At 50.9% G+C, this 15,926-nt stretch overlaps 1 protein-coding gene across 4 annotated transcripts in view; it reads left to right on the forward strand.

Moving 5' to 3' along the window:
* The window catches only part of CCDC146 (coiled-coil domain containing 146), a 177,279-nt gene that overhangs the window by 125,277 nt on the left and 36,076 nt on the right, over window positions 1-15,926 (forward strand). For all 4 annotated transcript variants that reach the window (XM_073652283.1, XM_073652281.1, XM_073652284.1 and 1 more), the window contains exon 13: window positions 8,272-8,436. In XM_073652283.1, the coding sequence (XP_073508384.1) occupies window positions 8,272-8,436 (165 nt within the window). The remainder of the gene's footprint in view (window positions 1-8,271; window positions 8,437-15,926) is intronic.

Raw genomic sequence — 15,926 nt, forward strand, 5'->3', positions numbered from 1 at the left:
CTAGACTGTACCTACCTAGCAGCGGAGGTTGGCACCCTAGATAACTGGTTTTGGCGCCCCCACTCCACGGCAGCTATCCCTCACTGGCCCTAGTTGTCCCTGCTGCACATATAAAACAGATAATTAGCTGATCTAGACAACATGATTCCTATGCTAGTAGGGATACACACAGTACACCAAGAATATATAACTTATCATATTGGTAGATGATCATACAGTCAGCCCCATTTTCTGCCTCTACGCGTTTCACCAACAGTGGATCGTCATGAGGTCTTTATGGAAATGGTAAAGATGAAGATCGCCAGGATGTCAGAGACCCATTATAATATACTACAAAATACATCCTGTTCTCACATTCCCCAATAGCTCAGTGTGTTATTAAGTTGATTCCCAAGCGAAAGGTCACTGGTTTGAATCGAGGAGCATCCATGAAGAAGATTTCCCAAGAAAAGAGAAACAGCATCCTCCAGCTCATCGATAGCGGTCTCTCGGCCAAAAAATTGCTAAACTGCATCATGTGAGTGCCATCACAGTTGGAAGAATATGAAATGAAGTCCATCCATCCATTCAAAAGCCAAGAGGTGGACGTCCAGGCAAAATATCGTTGTCAAGACGTTGGCTCATCACAAGGTCTATTAGTTCTGGTGCGACAAACGTGGAAGTGGCTCGTATGCTTCGTAATAGTGAGATCACAGACGTCCATGCATACACCATGTGATGCATGTTACACAAGTCTTGAATGGTGGCTCAAAAAAAGGTGAAGAAGCCTTGACTTTAATATCATCATAAGAAGCGTCGGCGCGAGTTTGCAAAAAAGTTTCAAAAAGTGAACAGTAGAAGACTGGAAACGGGTGATTTGAAGCGTGAGGCAAAAGTCAATAGACTAGGCTCTGATTTTTTCTTCCAGACCCATTTGCACCAAAGGAAAATGGGATTAATGGATCGAGAAATTGAAGGAACTGTCAAGTTCGGTGGAGGAAGCCTGATGATATGGGGTTGTTTCACAGCCAAAGGTGTTGGATACTTGACCAGGATTGATGGTGGTCTTAATGCTGAGCTATATGTGAGTATCCTACAAGATGAGTTACTTTGTACACTCGAGTACTATGGGTATGAAGAGGACGACAGTGTTGGAAACATGTAAAAGGACCTGGGATCAGATGTCGTTTAAGACATGTTTGAATCTGATATTGAGTATGTCCAGAAGATGGATTTACAAAATAATAAAAAATTAAATTTTGATTTTTAGGAGCAAAACAGTAACAGTGCAGTGACATGACAAGAATCTGCATAACTAATCATGTGCTAAATAATTGCAAGTCAAACTTAGCTATGAGATAGCCAAGATGATTGTCTATAAAATGATGGTAGTCTCACGTTAAACGTAGTAGTGGATGGTGAAATATGAAGCCTGAAAGTCAAAAGTTCAAAACATTTTTACCCTTTTGCTCTTCACTGTAGTTAAAAGGTGTACATTAGAAAAAAAATATTAAAGATTGTATTTAGGAGTATGGAGGATTTTACTTTTATTTTGTTGGAAAATGCTCTGGGTAAGATTAGTAGCTTTTAATGTATTTGGTTGTTAATTTTTTATTTAAATTCAAGTAACAGTCAGGAAAAAGTAGAAAATACAAGATATGAACTATTTATCCTGAGACTGGAAAATCAGGAAATGTTTAAAGCAAAAGTTTACATAGATCAGTGGTTCATATATAGCAGACCTGAGCAAACCGCAGGTTTTTCCTGTTTGGCCCATGGACCTGGACAGCAAAAGAACTGGAAACCGTGGCATACTGGGAAACCGAGCTACGTGAGGGTTTTTTCTTTTGTTGTCAATTGGTATTTGTGGGGGTATCATACTGTGTGTTTGGAGCAGTGGGAGCATCATACCATATATTCAGAGCATCATACTGTGTGGGGAGCTGTAGGGGCCATCATATTGTGTAAGACGGACTGTAGGGGGCATCTTACGGTGTTTGGGGGCATTATATTGTGTGGGAGCTGTTGATTAAGGTATAGCTATACTCACCGCCGCGGTCCCGATCCGGCGTCCTCCAGCTTCGCTGCTACTGTTGCGTGCACCACGCGCAGCTTCCCGGGCACTGTGCTTAGGGCGCGCGCACTCCCCCCCTCTTAAGGGGGCCACGCGCGCTGTCCTAAAGAGTCCCTGGCCAATGGCCGGAGGACCACTCCTATTTAAAGCACCTCCTCCAAAATGGAGGTGCCTGTGCAAGGTTGTTGTTTGTGTGCTAACACTCTCCTCAGCCCTCAGGTTCCAGTGCCCACCAGTCTGTCTATCAGCCGTGCCCGCCTGCCTCTCAGCCGTGCCCGCCTGCCTGTCTATCAGCCTTGCCCGCCGGCTTGCCTGCCCGGATCACCTGTCTGTCTACCTGCCGTGCCCGCCTGCTTGCCTACCTGGATCACTCGTCAGGCTACCAGCCGTGCTCATCCGCTGTACCTGTCAGCCTCAGCCACCTGACCCGTGGGAGTCGCCTGCTCTCACACAAGCTCGGTCCCAGAGTGGCACCTGGTTCACCTGCCCGGTCCCTCCTTGGTTCACGGAGTCGACTAAGCTGCCGTGTGGCCAGAGTCGGTCAGAGTTGGCACTTAGTTACGCCCCTCTGGTCCCTAGTTGCTTCTCAACACAGAGGTTCCACCACCCTGATCCGTAACAGTTTGCACAGGCCATGGAACCCAGTGGCTCCCAGGCTCCTTCACTCTCAGACCTGTACCAGGAGGTCTCTCGCCAGAGATCCCAACAGGATACTATCCTGTCCTATCTGCGGACAGTCAACTCCCGCTTGGACGCGCTGTCCACCCCGACTGTGTCCGCCTCTAACCGAGCGGCACCCGCTCCGGCGACACCTCAACCCAATGGCGCTGTGGCACCCGGAATTGGACCCCGGCTTTCTGCGCCTCCACGTTTTGGTGGTGACCCTGTCCTATGTCGGGGCTTCCTAAATCATTGCACGCTGCACTTTGAACTCCTGGCACACCAGTTCACCTCCGACCGGGCCAAGGTGGCATTCATCATGTCTCACCTCACCGGAGAGGCATTGGCATGGATTAACCCTCTGTGGGAGAGAGGGGATCCTCTGGTGTCCGATCTCCAGGCTTTCCTCGCTGCTTTCCGGAAGGTGTTCAATGAGCCCGGATGAAAATCTTCTACTACCTCCTCACTTCTCCGACTCCGCCAAGGGAGTTTCTCTGTGGGCCAGTATGCTGTGTGTTTCTGAACCCTCGCATCTGAACTTGCCTGGAACAATGAGGCCTTGGTGTCCACCTTCTGGGAGGGCCTTTCCGGACGGATCAAGAATGAGCTAGCCGGTCGTGACATACCTCCCTCCCTGGACAACCTGGTGTCATTAGCTACCCGGATTGACATCTGTTTTCTGGAACGCGCTAAGGAGATGACCCGTGAGAGGAAACCTCTGTGCCTCACTCCCGTCCTCCAAAGTGCAGTTTCGCAACCTGCATTCCCCCAGGTGCCTTCTCCAGAGCCTATGCAAATTAATCAAGTTAAGATGGTCCAGTCTCGCCAGGAGACCCATCGTGCCGAGGGGAGTTGATTCTATTGTGGCAATATAGAGCATCAGATCCGCTCCTGCCCGCTGAGACCGGGAAACTCCAGTGTCTAGGACCGCTCGGAGAGGTCGTCCTAGGGAAGAGTTCTCCCTCTCCGCCCTTGACTCAGTTACCAGTGGTGAGACCCGCTTCTTTGAGACTGCACATCTGGATTCCAGAGCCGCTGAGAATCTCATCCAACAGGCCGTTGTGGAGCGTTTTCATATTCCTAACATACATCTGGCGGATCCTTTAGCGGTTTCCTCTGTGGATGGAAAGCTTCTCCCTGAAACCATCTTGTTGGTCACTGAGCCGGTAACTCTTCAGGTGGGAATGCTGCACTCAGAGAAGATCTCCTTTTACGTACTGTCCGGTCTCTCTCATCCTCTCTTGCTTGGCCTGCCTTGGTTACAGAGACATGAGCCCGTCCTGAATTGGAGCTCGGGTGAGGTGCTCCGTTGAGGTCAGGAATGCCATAAGACCTCTCTGGTTCCGGTTTGTCCTGCTCGACCCCCGTCTGCTCCGACTAACCTACCTGGCCTGCCAGCACCCTACTGGTCCTATGCGGACGTCTTTGATAAAAAGGAGGCAGAGACACTACCACCTCATAGGCCGTATGATTGCCCCATCGACCTAATACCTGGTGCTTCACCTCCTCGCGGGCGAATCTAACCCTTGTCGCTGGCCGAGATCCGAGCCATGTCTGAATACATTGAAGAAAATCTTGCTAGGGGATTTATCCAGAAATCCACCTCTCCGGCTGGAGCAAGATTCTTCTTTGTCAAAAAATAAGACGTCTCTCTTCGTCCTTGTATTGACTATAGGGGCCTAAACCAGATTACCATCAAGAATAAGTACCCCCTGCCTCTCATCTCGGAGCTGTTTGACTGCCTAAAAGACGCAAAGATCTGAATTCGCCAGGGAGACGAGTGGAAGATGGCATTCAACACTCGGGATGGTCACTACCAGTACAGCGTGATGCCCTTCAGTCTCTGTAATGCTCCAGCCGTCTTCCTGGAGTTAGTGAATGAGATCTTCCGAGATCTCCTGTATTCCTGCGTGGTGGTGTACCTGGACGATATCTTGGTGTTCTCCCCTGATCTGCCCTCTCACCGGAGGGATGTTCGTCAGGTCCTGCTGAGGCTCCGGAAGAATCGCCTGTATGCTAAGTTCGAGAAATGCCTCTTTGAGCAGACCTCCCTGCCGTTTCTGGGGTATATCATCTCTGAGACCAGATTGCGGATGGATCCCGAGAAGGTGTCTGCCGTCTTAAAGTGGCCCCGACCAGAGGGCTTGAAGGCTATTCAGCGGTTTCTGGGATTCGCTAACTATTACCGCCTCTTCATTCCTCTTAAGGGAGCTAATCGCAGGGAGTGGTCTTCCGAGACAGAGAATGATTTTATCTCTCTTAAACAAGCCTTCTCCTCCGCTCCTGTGCTACACCGTCCGAATTGCAATGAACAGTTCTTGCTGGAGGTTGATGCCTCTGCCGCCGGAGCAGTGCTTAACCAGAAATCCTCGTCCGGGCGAATGGTAACCTGCGGCTTCTTTTCCAAACTCTTCTCACCGTCCGAGCGCAATTACTCCATAGGAGATCGAGAACTGCTGGCCATCAAATTAGCGCTGGAGGAGTGGCGCTACTTGCTTGAGGGGGCTCTGCACCCGGTAGTCATGTACACTGACCATAAAAACCTCGCTTATTTGCAGACCGCCCAAAGACTATATCCGCGTCAGGCCAGATGGTCCTTGTTCTTTGCTCGATTCTGCTTCACTCTCCATTACCGCCCGGCAGACAAAAACATTAAAACCGACGCTCTATCCCGCTCTTTTCTGTTTTCCGACCTAGAGGAGGAGCCTCTACACATCATTGACCCCTCCAGAATTATGACTGTTGCTCCATTTGACCTGTCTCCTCTACCTCCTGGTAAGACCTTTATAGCGGCTCAGGATCGGAAGAGGGTCTTACTCTGGGGCCATTCGTCCAAACTGGCTGGCCATGCCGGCCAGAGGAAGATGCTTCTGCTCATTGCCCGGCATTATTGGTGGCCCACCCTGCGCAAGGATGTTGTTTATTTTGCCGTGGCTTGTTCCTCTTGTGCCTGTAACAAGATACCTAGGCACCTTCCAGCTGGTCATCTCCTCCCTATTCCCATGCCTTCCGCTCCATGGCAACACATTGCAATGGATTTCATCACGGATCTTCCTGTATCGGCCGGTTGTACTGTCATTTGGGTGGTCGTCGACAGTTTCTCCCAAGATGGCTCACTTCATCCCTCTGCCTGGTCTTCCGTCTGCACCTGTGCTGGCTAAGGACTTCATCCGTCACATCTTCCGTCTCCACGGCTTACCCCTCCACATTGTCTCGGACAGAGGAGTTCAGTTCACTTCTCGCTTTTGGAGAGCCACGTGCAAGCTGCTGGATGTCTCTTTGGATTTTTCTTTTGCCTATCATCCTCAGTCCAGTGGTCAAGTGGAACGTATCAATCAGATCCTTATCAGTTTTCTTCGGCACTTTGTCAACACTCACCATAGCGATTGGGTTGAGCTCCTGCCCTGGGCCGAGTTTTCCTATAACAACCATGTGAGTCTTCTTCTAAGTCTCCGTTTTTTGTGGTCTACGGTCGTCACCCCCGGATTCCGTTTCCCCTCTCCTCTTCAGTGGACAATCCTGCCGCGAAGTCTCTCGTCAGTGAATTTTCTGCGATTTGGGAAGACACTAGATCTGTGCTTCTTCAGTCCTCCGTGCCAATGAAAAAGCATGCTGATAAGAGACGTCTGGATCCGCCTCAGTTCTGTCCGGGAGACAAGGTCTGGCTTTCCTCCAAATATGTCCGTCTCAATATATCATCATACAAGTTGGGTCCGCGGTTCATCGGTCCGTTCGAGATTCTGAACCAAATTAATCCAGTGGCTTACAAGCTGAAACTCCCGGCCTCCTTACGGATCCCCAACTCCTTTCACGTGTCTCTCCTCAAACCGGTTGTCCTTAATTCTTTCTCTGACGATCCAGGTACCACTCCAGCTCCCGTCTCCGTTGAGGATGTCTTTGAGGTAGAAAACATTTTGGCCATCAAGAGGGTAAGAGGAAAGACTTTCTTTCTTGTGAATTGGAAGGAGTTTGGTCCTGAGGAGAGGTCTTGGGAGCCCAGGGAGAACATTCATGCCCCTCGTCTTCTAGAAAAATTTCTTGCGGGCCTAAAGAAGAGGGGGCGTAAAGGGGGGGGGGTACTGTAGCGTCGGCGTCTCTGCCTCATGCTGGGCAGAGACGCTGTTCCCTTCACCGCCGCGGTCCCGGTCCGGCGTCCACCAGCTGTTCTGCCGCTGTTGCGCGCATCGCGCGCAGCTTACTTGGCACTGTGTTTAGGGTGCGCCGTCCTAAAGAGTCCCCGGCCAATGGCCGGAGGACAACTCCTATTCAAAGCACCTCCTCCAAAATGGAGGTGCCTGTGCAAGGTTGTTTGCTAACACTCTCCTCAGCCCTCAGGTTCCAGTGCCCGCCAGTCTGTCTATCAGCCGTGCCTGTCAGCTGTGCCCGCCAGCCTGTCTATTTGCCGTGCCCGCCAGCCTGTCTACCTGCCTTGCCCGCCGGCTTGCCTACCCGGATCACCTGTCAGGTTACCTGCTGTGCCCGCCTTCTTGTCTTCCCGGATCACCTGTCTGGCTACCTGCCGTGCCCGCCTACTTGCCTACCCGGATCACCCGTCAGGCTACCAGCCGTGCTCATCCTCTGTACCTGTCAGCCTCAGCCACCTGACCTGTGGGAGTCGCCTGCTCTCACACAAGGTCGGTGTCAGAGTGGCACCTGGTTCACCTGCCCGGTACCTCCTTGGTTCACGGAGTCGACTAAGCCGCCGTGTGGCCAGGGTCGGTCCGAGTTGGCACTTAGTTACGCCCCTCTGGTCCCTCCTTGCATCTCAGCACAGAGGTTCCACCACCCGGATCCGTAACAGTTTATACTTAAAGAGGTTAACAGCGTCACAATAAGCCCCATCGTAACATGTATTACAGTAGCAGCACGTCAGTATACTTAATTATGCTCAATTTTTAAGCTGTACAAAATAATAATAATAATGAGCAGATTGAAGTTCACCTTGTAGGTTCGGCCCTCCACAACAGTCGAGATCTCTCATGTGGTCCCTTAGGAAAACGAATTGTCCACCCCGACATATAGTGTACCACAATCACTGTGCCATAATGCATCGGATTAATTTATTACCTACAAAAATCTTACACAAACAATACTACCGTTGACAGACTATCACGTTGTCCAAGAAATACATATATTTCTCTGTCCACACAATAGTCCGGTTTATTAATATTTATAGTTATTTATGTGTTTGTTTTATTTTATTTTTGTGGTTTCACTGGATTTCAACGACACATACATTGTTTGCCATCTTTATTACTTTAGTAGGGATGAATGTTAAGGTTTATAGGCTACAGGATTTACGTATTAGTTGTTATTGTCACGTGGACGATTCAATATATTTTGGTGTTAATAAAGCCTCTAGAGATAATATTAGATGTATTTATTGGGCCCTTGAAAGCTGGTTAACAATAATAAATGTAAAAAATGTGTTCTCGGCCCATTAGTCGGTGTGCAGAGACTGGAGATAATGCAGTAAGGTTAAGATGTTTACTGGGAAGAAAGGCTGGGATTTTTTTTATGTTTTTGCCAGATAAATAAATCAAGTTTTTATGTCACAGACTAAAAGAATTTGCCAAGATGTATGACATAATCCGCAATGAAAGAAACAAGTGTGTCAGCCTCATTCAGATGGCTACCCAGCGATCAGCAGAACTCCGAGAAAAACTCAAAATCTATGGAAATGAGATGGAAATACTGAGAACCAATGTTTCAAGCAAAGAAAGGTCTGTGTAGTATAAAGTATATAGAAAAGTGATGAGCTGACTGGTTAGAAGTGCATCTCAGCTTCCTGATGTCTATTTATGAGCATTCGGAAAAAGAATTTTAAATAGACACATCCTAAAATCCTTCACTGAAGGCAGAGCGCACTTTGGAATTCAGAAAATTAGTTTTATGAATTTTTTTATTTTTTTACACGATTTAATGTTATATCAGTATATTTAATATAAAACTTTTTAAAGTGGAATTTCCTTTTTTAGAAAATAGCATGAACTGGGATTTACACTTATACTTCTGACTTCAATTGGCCAGCGCTGTGTAAAAATAATAAAATGAGCTAGTACTTGCTAGTACTTGCATTCTCCCTGTCCAGATCTCCACTTCTTATTCGGTGACCTGCACTGTGGTCTCTATGTTCTAGTGAGGTGTGCTGTGGTCTCCGTGTACTGGCTGCCATGGAGAGGTGCGTTGTGGTCTCTGTGTACCGGCTGCAGTGGTGGTGTGTGCTGTGGTATCTACAGTGGGTACGGAAAGTATTCAGACCCCTTTAAATTTTTCACTCTTTGTTTCATTGCAGCCATTTGGTAAATTCTAAAAAGTTAATTTTTTTTCTCATTAAAGTACACTCTGCACCCCATCTTGACTGAAAAAAAAACAAATGTAGAAATTTTTGCAAATTTATTAAAAAAGAAAAACTGAAATATCACATGGTCACTAGTATTCAGAACCCTTGCTCAGACATCATATTTAAGTCACATGCTGTCCATTTCCTTGTGATCCTCCTTGAGATGGTTCTACTCCTTCATTAGAGTCCAGCTGTTTTTAATTAAACTGATAGGACTTTATTTGGAAAGGCACACACCTGTCTATATAAGACCTCACAGCTCACAGTGCATGTCAGACCAAATGAGAATCATGAGCTCAAAGGAACTGCCCAAGGAGCTCAGAGACAGAATTGTGGCAAGGCACAGATCTGGCCAAGGTTACAAAAGATTTTTTTTGCAGTACTCAAGGTTCCTAAGAGCACAGTGGCCTCCATAATCCTTAAATGGAAGAAGTTTGGGACCACCAGAAGTCTTCCTAAACCTGGCCGTCCAGCCAAACTGAGCAATCGTGGGAGAAGAGCCTTGGGGAGAGAGGAAAAGAAGAACCCCAAGATCACTGTGGCTGAGCTCCAGAGATGCAGTAGGGAGATGGGAGAAAGTACCACAAAGTCAACTATCACTGCAGCCCCCCACCAGTCGGGTCTTTATGGCAGAGTGGCCCAACGGAAGCCTCTCCTCAGTGCAAGACATATGAAAGCCCGCATAGAGTTTGCTCAAAAACACATGAAGGACTCCCAGACTATGAGAAATAAGGTCTGGTGTGATGAGACGAAGAGAGAACTTTTTGGTGATAATTCTATGCGGTATGTGTGGAGAAAACCAGGCACTACTCATCACCTGCCCAATAAAATCCCAACAGTGAAACATGGTGATGGCAGCATCATGCTATGGGGGTGTTTTTCAGCTGCAGGGACAGGACGACTGGTTGCAATTGAAGGAAACATGAATGCGGCTAAGTACAGAGATATCCTGGATGAAAACCCCTTCCAGAGTGCTCTGGACCTCAGACTTGGCCAAAGGTTCATCTTCTAACAAGACAATGATCCTAAGCACACAGCTAAAATAACAAAGGAGTGGCTTCAGAACAACTCTGCGACCATTCTTGACTGGTCCAGCCAGAGCCCTGACCTAAATCCTATTGAGCATCTCTGGAGAGACCTGAAAATGGCTGTCCACCAACGTTCACCATCCAACCTGACGGAACTGGAGAGGATCTGCAAGGAAGAATGGCGGAGGATCCCCAAATCCAGGTGGGAAAAACTTGTTGCATCATTCCCAAGAAGACTCATGGCTGTACTAGCTAAAAGGGTGCTTCTACTAAATATTGAGCAAAGGGTATGAATACTTATGACCATGTGATATTTCAGTTTTTCTTTTTTAATAAATTTGCAAAAATTTCTACGTTTGTTTTTTTTCAGTCAAGATGGGGTGCAGAGTGTACTATAATGAGAAAAAAATGAACTTTTTAGAATTTACCAAATGGCTGCAATGAAACAAAGAGTGAAAAAATCTAAAGGGGTCTGAATGCTTTCTGTACCCACTGTATGTTCTGGCTGCTTCGGTGAGGTGTGCTGTGGTCTCTGTGTACTGGCTGCAGTGGTGGTGTGTGCTGTTGTCTCTGTGTACTGGCTGCTATGGAGAGGTGCATTGTGGTCTCTCTGCACTGACTGCAGTGGTGGTGTGTGATGGGGTCTCTGTGTACCGGCTGCTATGGAGAGGTGCATTGTGGTCTCTCTGCACTGACTGCAGTGGTGATGTGTGCTGGGGTCTCTGTGTACCGGCTGCTATGGAGAGGTGCATTGTGGTCTCTGTGCACTGGCTGCAGTGGTGATGTGTGATGGAGTCTCTGTGTACCGGCTGCTATGGAGAGGTGCATTGTGGTCTCTGTGCTCTGGCTGCAGTGGTGATGTGTGCTGGGGTCTCTGTGTATCGGCTGCTGCTGTGGTGGTGTGTGCTGTGGTCTCTGTGCACTGGCTGCAGTGGTGATGTGTGCTGGGGTCCCTTTGTATCGGCTGCTATGGAGAGGTGCATTGTGACTGGCTGCAGTGGTTATGTGTGCTGGGGTCCCTTTGTATCGGCTGCTATGGAGAGGTGCATTGTGACTGGCTGCAGTGGTGATGTGTGCTGGGGTCCCTTTGTATCGGCTACTATGGAGAGGTGCATTGTGACTGGCTGCAGTGGTGATGTGTGCTGGGGTCTCTGTGTACCGGCTGCTATGGAGAGGTGCATTGTGACTGGCTGCAGTGGTGATGTGTGCTGGGGTCCCTTTGTATCGGCTGCTATGGAGAGGTGCATTGTGACTGGCTGCAGTGGTGATGTGTGCTGGGGTCTCTGTGTACCGGCTGCTATGGAGAGGTGCATTGTGACTGGCTGCAGTGGTGATGTGTGATGGGGCCTCTGTGTACCGGCTGCTATGGAGAGGTGCATTGTGGTCTCTGTGCACTGACTGCAGTGGCGGTGTGTGCTGGGGTCCCTGTGTACCGGCTGCTATGGAGAGGTGCATTGTGGTCTCTGTGCACATGCTGCAGTGGTGATGTGTGCTGGGGTCCCTGTGTACCGGCTGCTATGGAGAGGTGCATTGTGGTCTCTGTGTACTGGCTGCAGTGGTGGTGTGTGCTGGGGTCCCTGTGTACCGGCTGCTATGGAGAAGTGCATTGTGGTCTCTGTGCATTGGCTGCAGTGGTGGTGTGTGATGGGGTCCCTGTGTACCGGCTGCTATGGAGAGGTGCATTGTGGTCTCTGTGCACTGACTGCAGTGGTGATGTGTGCTGGGGTCCCTGTGTACCGGCTGCTATGGAGAGGTGCATTGTGGTCTCTGTGCACTGGCTGCAGTGGTGGTGTGTGCTGGGGTCCCTGTGTACCGGCTGCTATGGAGAGGTGCATTGTGGTCTCTGTGCACTGGCTGCAGTGGTGGTGTGTGCTGGGGTCCCTGTGTACCGGCTGCTATGGAGAGGTGCATTGTGGTCTCTGTGCACTGGCTGCAGTGGTGGTGTGTGCTGGGGTCCCTGTGTACCGGCTGCTATGGAGAGGTGCATTGTGGTCTCTGTGCACTGGCTGCAGTGGTGGTGTGTGCTGGGGTCCCTGTGTACTGGCTGCTATGGAGAGGTGCATTGTGGTCTCTGTGCACTGGCTGCAGTGGTGGTGTGTGCTGGGGTCCCTGTGTACCGGCTGCTATGGAGAGGTGCATTGTGACTGGCTGCAGTGGTGATGTGTGCTGGGGTCCCTTTGTATCGGCTGCTATGGAGAGGTGCATTGTGACTGGCTGCAGTGGTGATGTGTGCTGGGGTCTCTGTGTACCGGCTGCTATGGAGAGGTGCATTGTGACTGGCTGCAGTGGTGATGTGTGATGGGGCCTCTGTGTACCGGCTGCTATGGAGAGGTGCATTGTGGTCTCTGTGCACTGACTGCAGTGGCGGTGTGTGCTGGGGTCCCTGTGTACCGGCTGCTATGGAGAGGTGCATTGTGGTCTCTGTGCACATGCTGCAGTGGTGATGTGTGCTGGGGTCCCTGTGTACCGGCTGCTATGGAGAGGTGCATTGTGGTCTCTGTGTACTGGCTGCAGTGGTGGTGTGTGCTGGGGTCCCTGTGTACCGGCTGCTATGGAGAAGTGCATTGTGGTCTCTGTGCACTGGCTGCAGTGGTGGTGTGTGATGGGGTCCCTGTGTACCGGCTGCTATGGAGAGGTGCATTGTGGTCTCTGTGCACTGACTGCAGTGGTGATGTGTGCTGGGGTCCCTGTGTACCGGCTGCTATGGAGAGGTGCATTGTGGTCTCTGTGCACTGGCTGCAGTGGTGGTGTGTGCTGGGGTCCCTGTGTACCGGCTGCTATGGAGAGGTGCATTGTGGTCTCTGTGCACTGGCTGCAGTGGTGGTGTGTGCTGGGGTCCCTGTGTACCGGCTGCTATGGAGAGGTGCATTGTGGTCTCTGTGCACTGGCTGCAGTGGTGGTGTGTGCTGGGGTCCCTGTGTACCGGCTGCTATGGAGAGGTGCATTGTGGTCTCTGTGCACTGGCTGCAGTGGTGGTGTGTGCTGGGGTCCCTGTGTACTGGCTGCTATGGAGAGGTGCATTGTGGTCTCTGTGCACTGGCTGCAGTGGTGGTGTGTGCTGGGGTCCCTGTGTACCGGCTGCTATGGAGAGGTGCATTGTGGTCTCTGTGCACTGGCTGCAGTGGTGGTGTGTGCTGGGGTCCCTGTGTACCGGCTGCTATGGAGAGGTGCATTGTGGTCTCTGTGCACTGGCTGCAGTGGTGGTGTGTGCTGGGGTCCCTGTGTACTGGCTGCTATGGAGAGGTGCATTGTGGTCTCTGTGCACTGGCTGCAGTGGTGGTGTGTGCTGGGGTCCCTGTGTACCGGCTGCTACGGAGAGGTGCATTGTGATCTCTGTGCACTGGCTGCAGTGGTGGTGTGTGCTGGGGTCCCTGTGTACCTGCTGCTACGGAGAGGTGCATTGTGGTCTCTGTGCACTGACTGCAGTGGTGATGTGTGCTGGGGTCCCTGTGTACCGGCTGCTATGGAGAGGTGCATTGTGGTCTCTGTGCACATGCTGCAGTGGTGGTGTGTGCTGGGGTCCCTGTGTACCGGCTGCTATGGAGAGGTGCATTGTGACTGGCTGCAGTGGTGATGTGTGCTGGGGTCCCTGTGTACCGGCTGCTATGGAGAGGTGCATTGTGGTCTCTGTGCACTGACTGCAGTGGTGATGTGTGCTGGGGTCCCTGTGTACCGGCTGCTATGGAGAGGTGCATTGTGGTCTCTGTGCACATGCTGCAGTGGTGGTGTGTGCTGGGGTCCCTGTGTACCGGCTGCTATGGAGAGGTGCATTGTGATCTCTGTGCACTGGCTGCAGTGGTGGTGTGTGCTGGGGTCCCTGTGTACTGGCTGCTATGGAGAGGTGCATTGTGGTCTCTGTGCACTGGCTGCAGTGGTGGTGTGTGCTGGGGTCCCTGTGTACCGGCTGCTATGGAGAGGTGCATTGTGGTCTCTGTGCACTGACTGCAGTGGTGATGTGTGCTGGGGTCCCTGTGTACCGGCTGCTATGGAGAGGTGCATTGTGGTCTCTGTGCACATGCTGCAGTGGTGGTGTGTGCTGGGGTCCCTGTGTACCGGCTGCTATGGAGAGGTGCATTGTGGTCTCTGTGCACTGGCTGCAGTGGTGGTGTGTGCTGGGGTCCCTGTGTACCGGCTGCTATGGAGAGGTGCATTGTGGTCTCTGTGCACTGGCTGCAGTGGTGGTGTGTGCTGGGGTCCCTGTGTACCGGCTGCTATGGAGAGGTGCATTGTGGTCTCTGTGCACTGGCTGCAGTGGTGGTGTGTGCTGGGGTCCCTGTGTACTGGCTGCTATGGAGAGGTGCATTGTGGTCTCTGTGCACTGGCTGCAGTGGTGGTGTGTGCTGGGGTCCCTGTGTACCGGCTGCTACGGAGAGGTGCATTGTGATCTCTGTGCACTGGCTGCAGTGGTGGTGTGTGCTGGGGTCCCTGTGTACCTGCTGCTACGGAGAGGTGCATTGTGGTCTCTGTGCACTGACTGCAGTGGTGATGTGTGCTGGGGTCCCTGTGTACCGGCTGCTATGGAGAGGTGCATTGTGGTCTCTGTGCACATGCTGCAGTGGTGGTGTGTGCTGGGGTCCCTGTGTACCGGCTGCTATGGAGAGGTGCATTGTGACTGGCTGCAGTGGTGATGTGTGCTGGGGTCCCTGTGTACCGGCTGCTATGGAGAGGTGCATTGTGGTCTCTGTGCACTGACTGCAGTGGTGATGTGTGCTGGGGTCCCTGTGTACCGGCTGCTATGGAGAGGTGCATTGTGGTCTCTGTGCACATGCTGCAGTGGTGGTGTGTGCTGGGGTCCCTGTGTACCGGCTGCTATGGAGAGGTGCATTGTGATCTCTGTGCACTGGCTGCAGTGGTGGTGTGTGCTGGGGTTCCTGTGTACTGGCTGCTATGGAGAGGTGCATTGTGGTCTCTGTGCACTGGCTGCAGTGGTGGTGTGTGCTGGGGTCCCTGTGTACCGGCTGCTATGGAGAGGTGCATTGTGGTCTCTGTGCACTGACTGCAGTGGTGATGTGTGCTGGGGTCCCTGTGTACCGGCTGCTATGGAGAGGTGCATTGTGGTCTCTGTGCACATGCTGCAGTGGTGGTGTGTGCTGGGGTCCCTGTGTACCGGCTGCTATGGAGAGGTGCATTGTGGTCTCTGTGCACTGGCTGCAGTGGTGGTGTGTGCTGGGGTCCCTGTGTACCGGCTGCTATGGAGAGGTGCATTGTGGTCTCTGTGCACTGGCTGCAGTGGTGGTGTGTGCTGGGGTCCCTGTGTACCGGCTGCTATGGAGAGGTGCATTGTGGTCTCTGTGCTCTGGCTGCAGTGGTGGTGTGTGCGATGTTCGTGATCTCCTTGCTGCTGTCAATATCCAGAGACCGGAGCAGCAACTGAGATCTTGTGCTGAACATCGCAGAGTACTAGCTCATTTTAGTATTTTAACACAGCACTGACCAATAGAGACCAGAAATGGGAAACCTATCTGAGGGCAGGTGCAGCAGAGCATATTTTCGGTCCAGATGCAATCCAACAAAACATCGACTCTCACCTGGATCAATATTATGCTATGGGGCCATGCACATGTTAAATTTTTTTTTTTGGACAGTTTCTGTCCGAGGAAAAATAACACTGCATGTCCAAGTTTGATCTGATAGTCAATGAGTCAGTGGGAAACATTGGACTGCACTCGGATGACATCTGAGTGCAGGCCTATTTATGTGACCTCACAGAATAGAGATGGTGGAGAATTTTTTTTTCCATCTTTTCCTCATTTGAGAGAATAAGACCACACTGTGGTCACCCTCTAATCAGAGTTTGATCCGTGTCATTTGCAGATCAGCCCAATTATCTCGGATGAGAGAC

Source organism: Phyllobates terribilis, unplaced genomic scaffold (genome assembly GCF_046119375.1).
Source record: "Phyllobates terribilis strain yellow unplaced genomic scaffold, ASM4611937v1 Scaffold_11__3_contigs__length_659146591, whole genome shotgun sequence".
NCBI lineage: Eukaryota > Metazoa > Chordata > Amphibia > Anura > Dendrobatidae > Phyllobates > Phyllobates terribilis.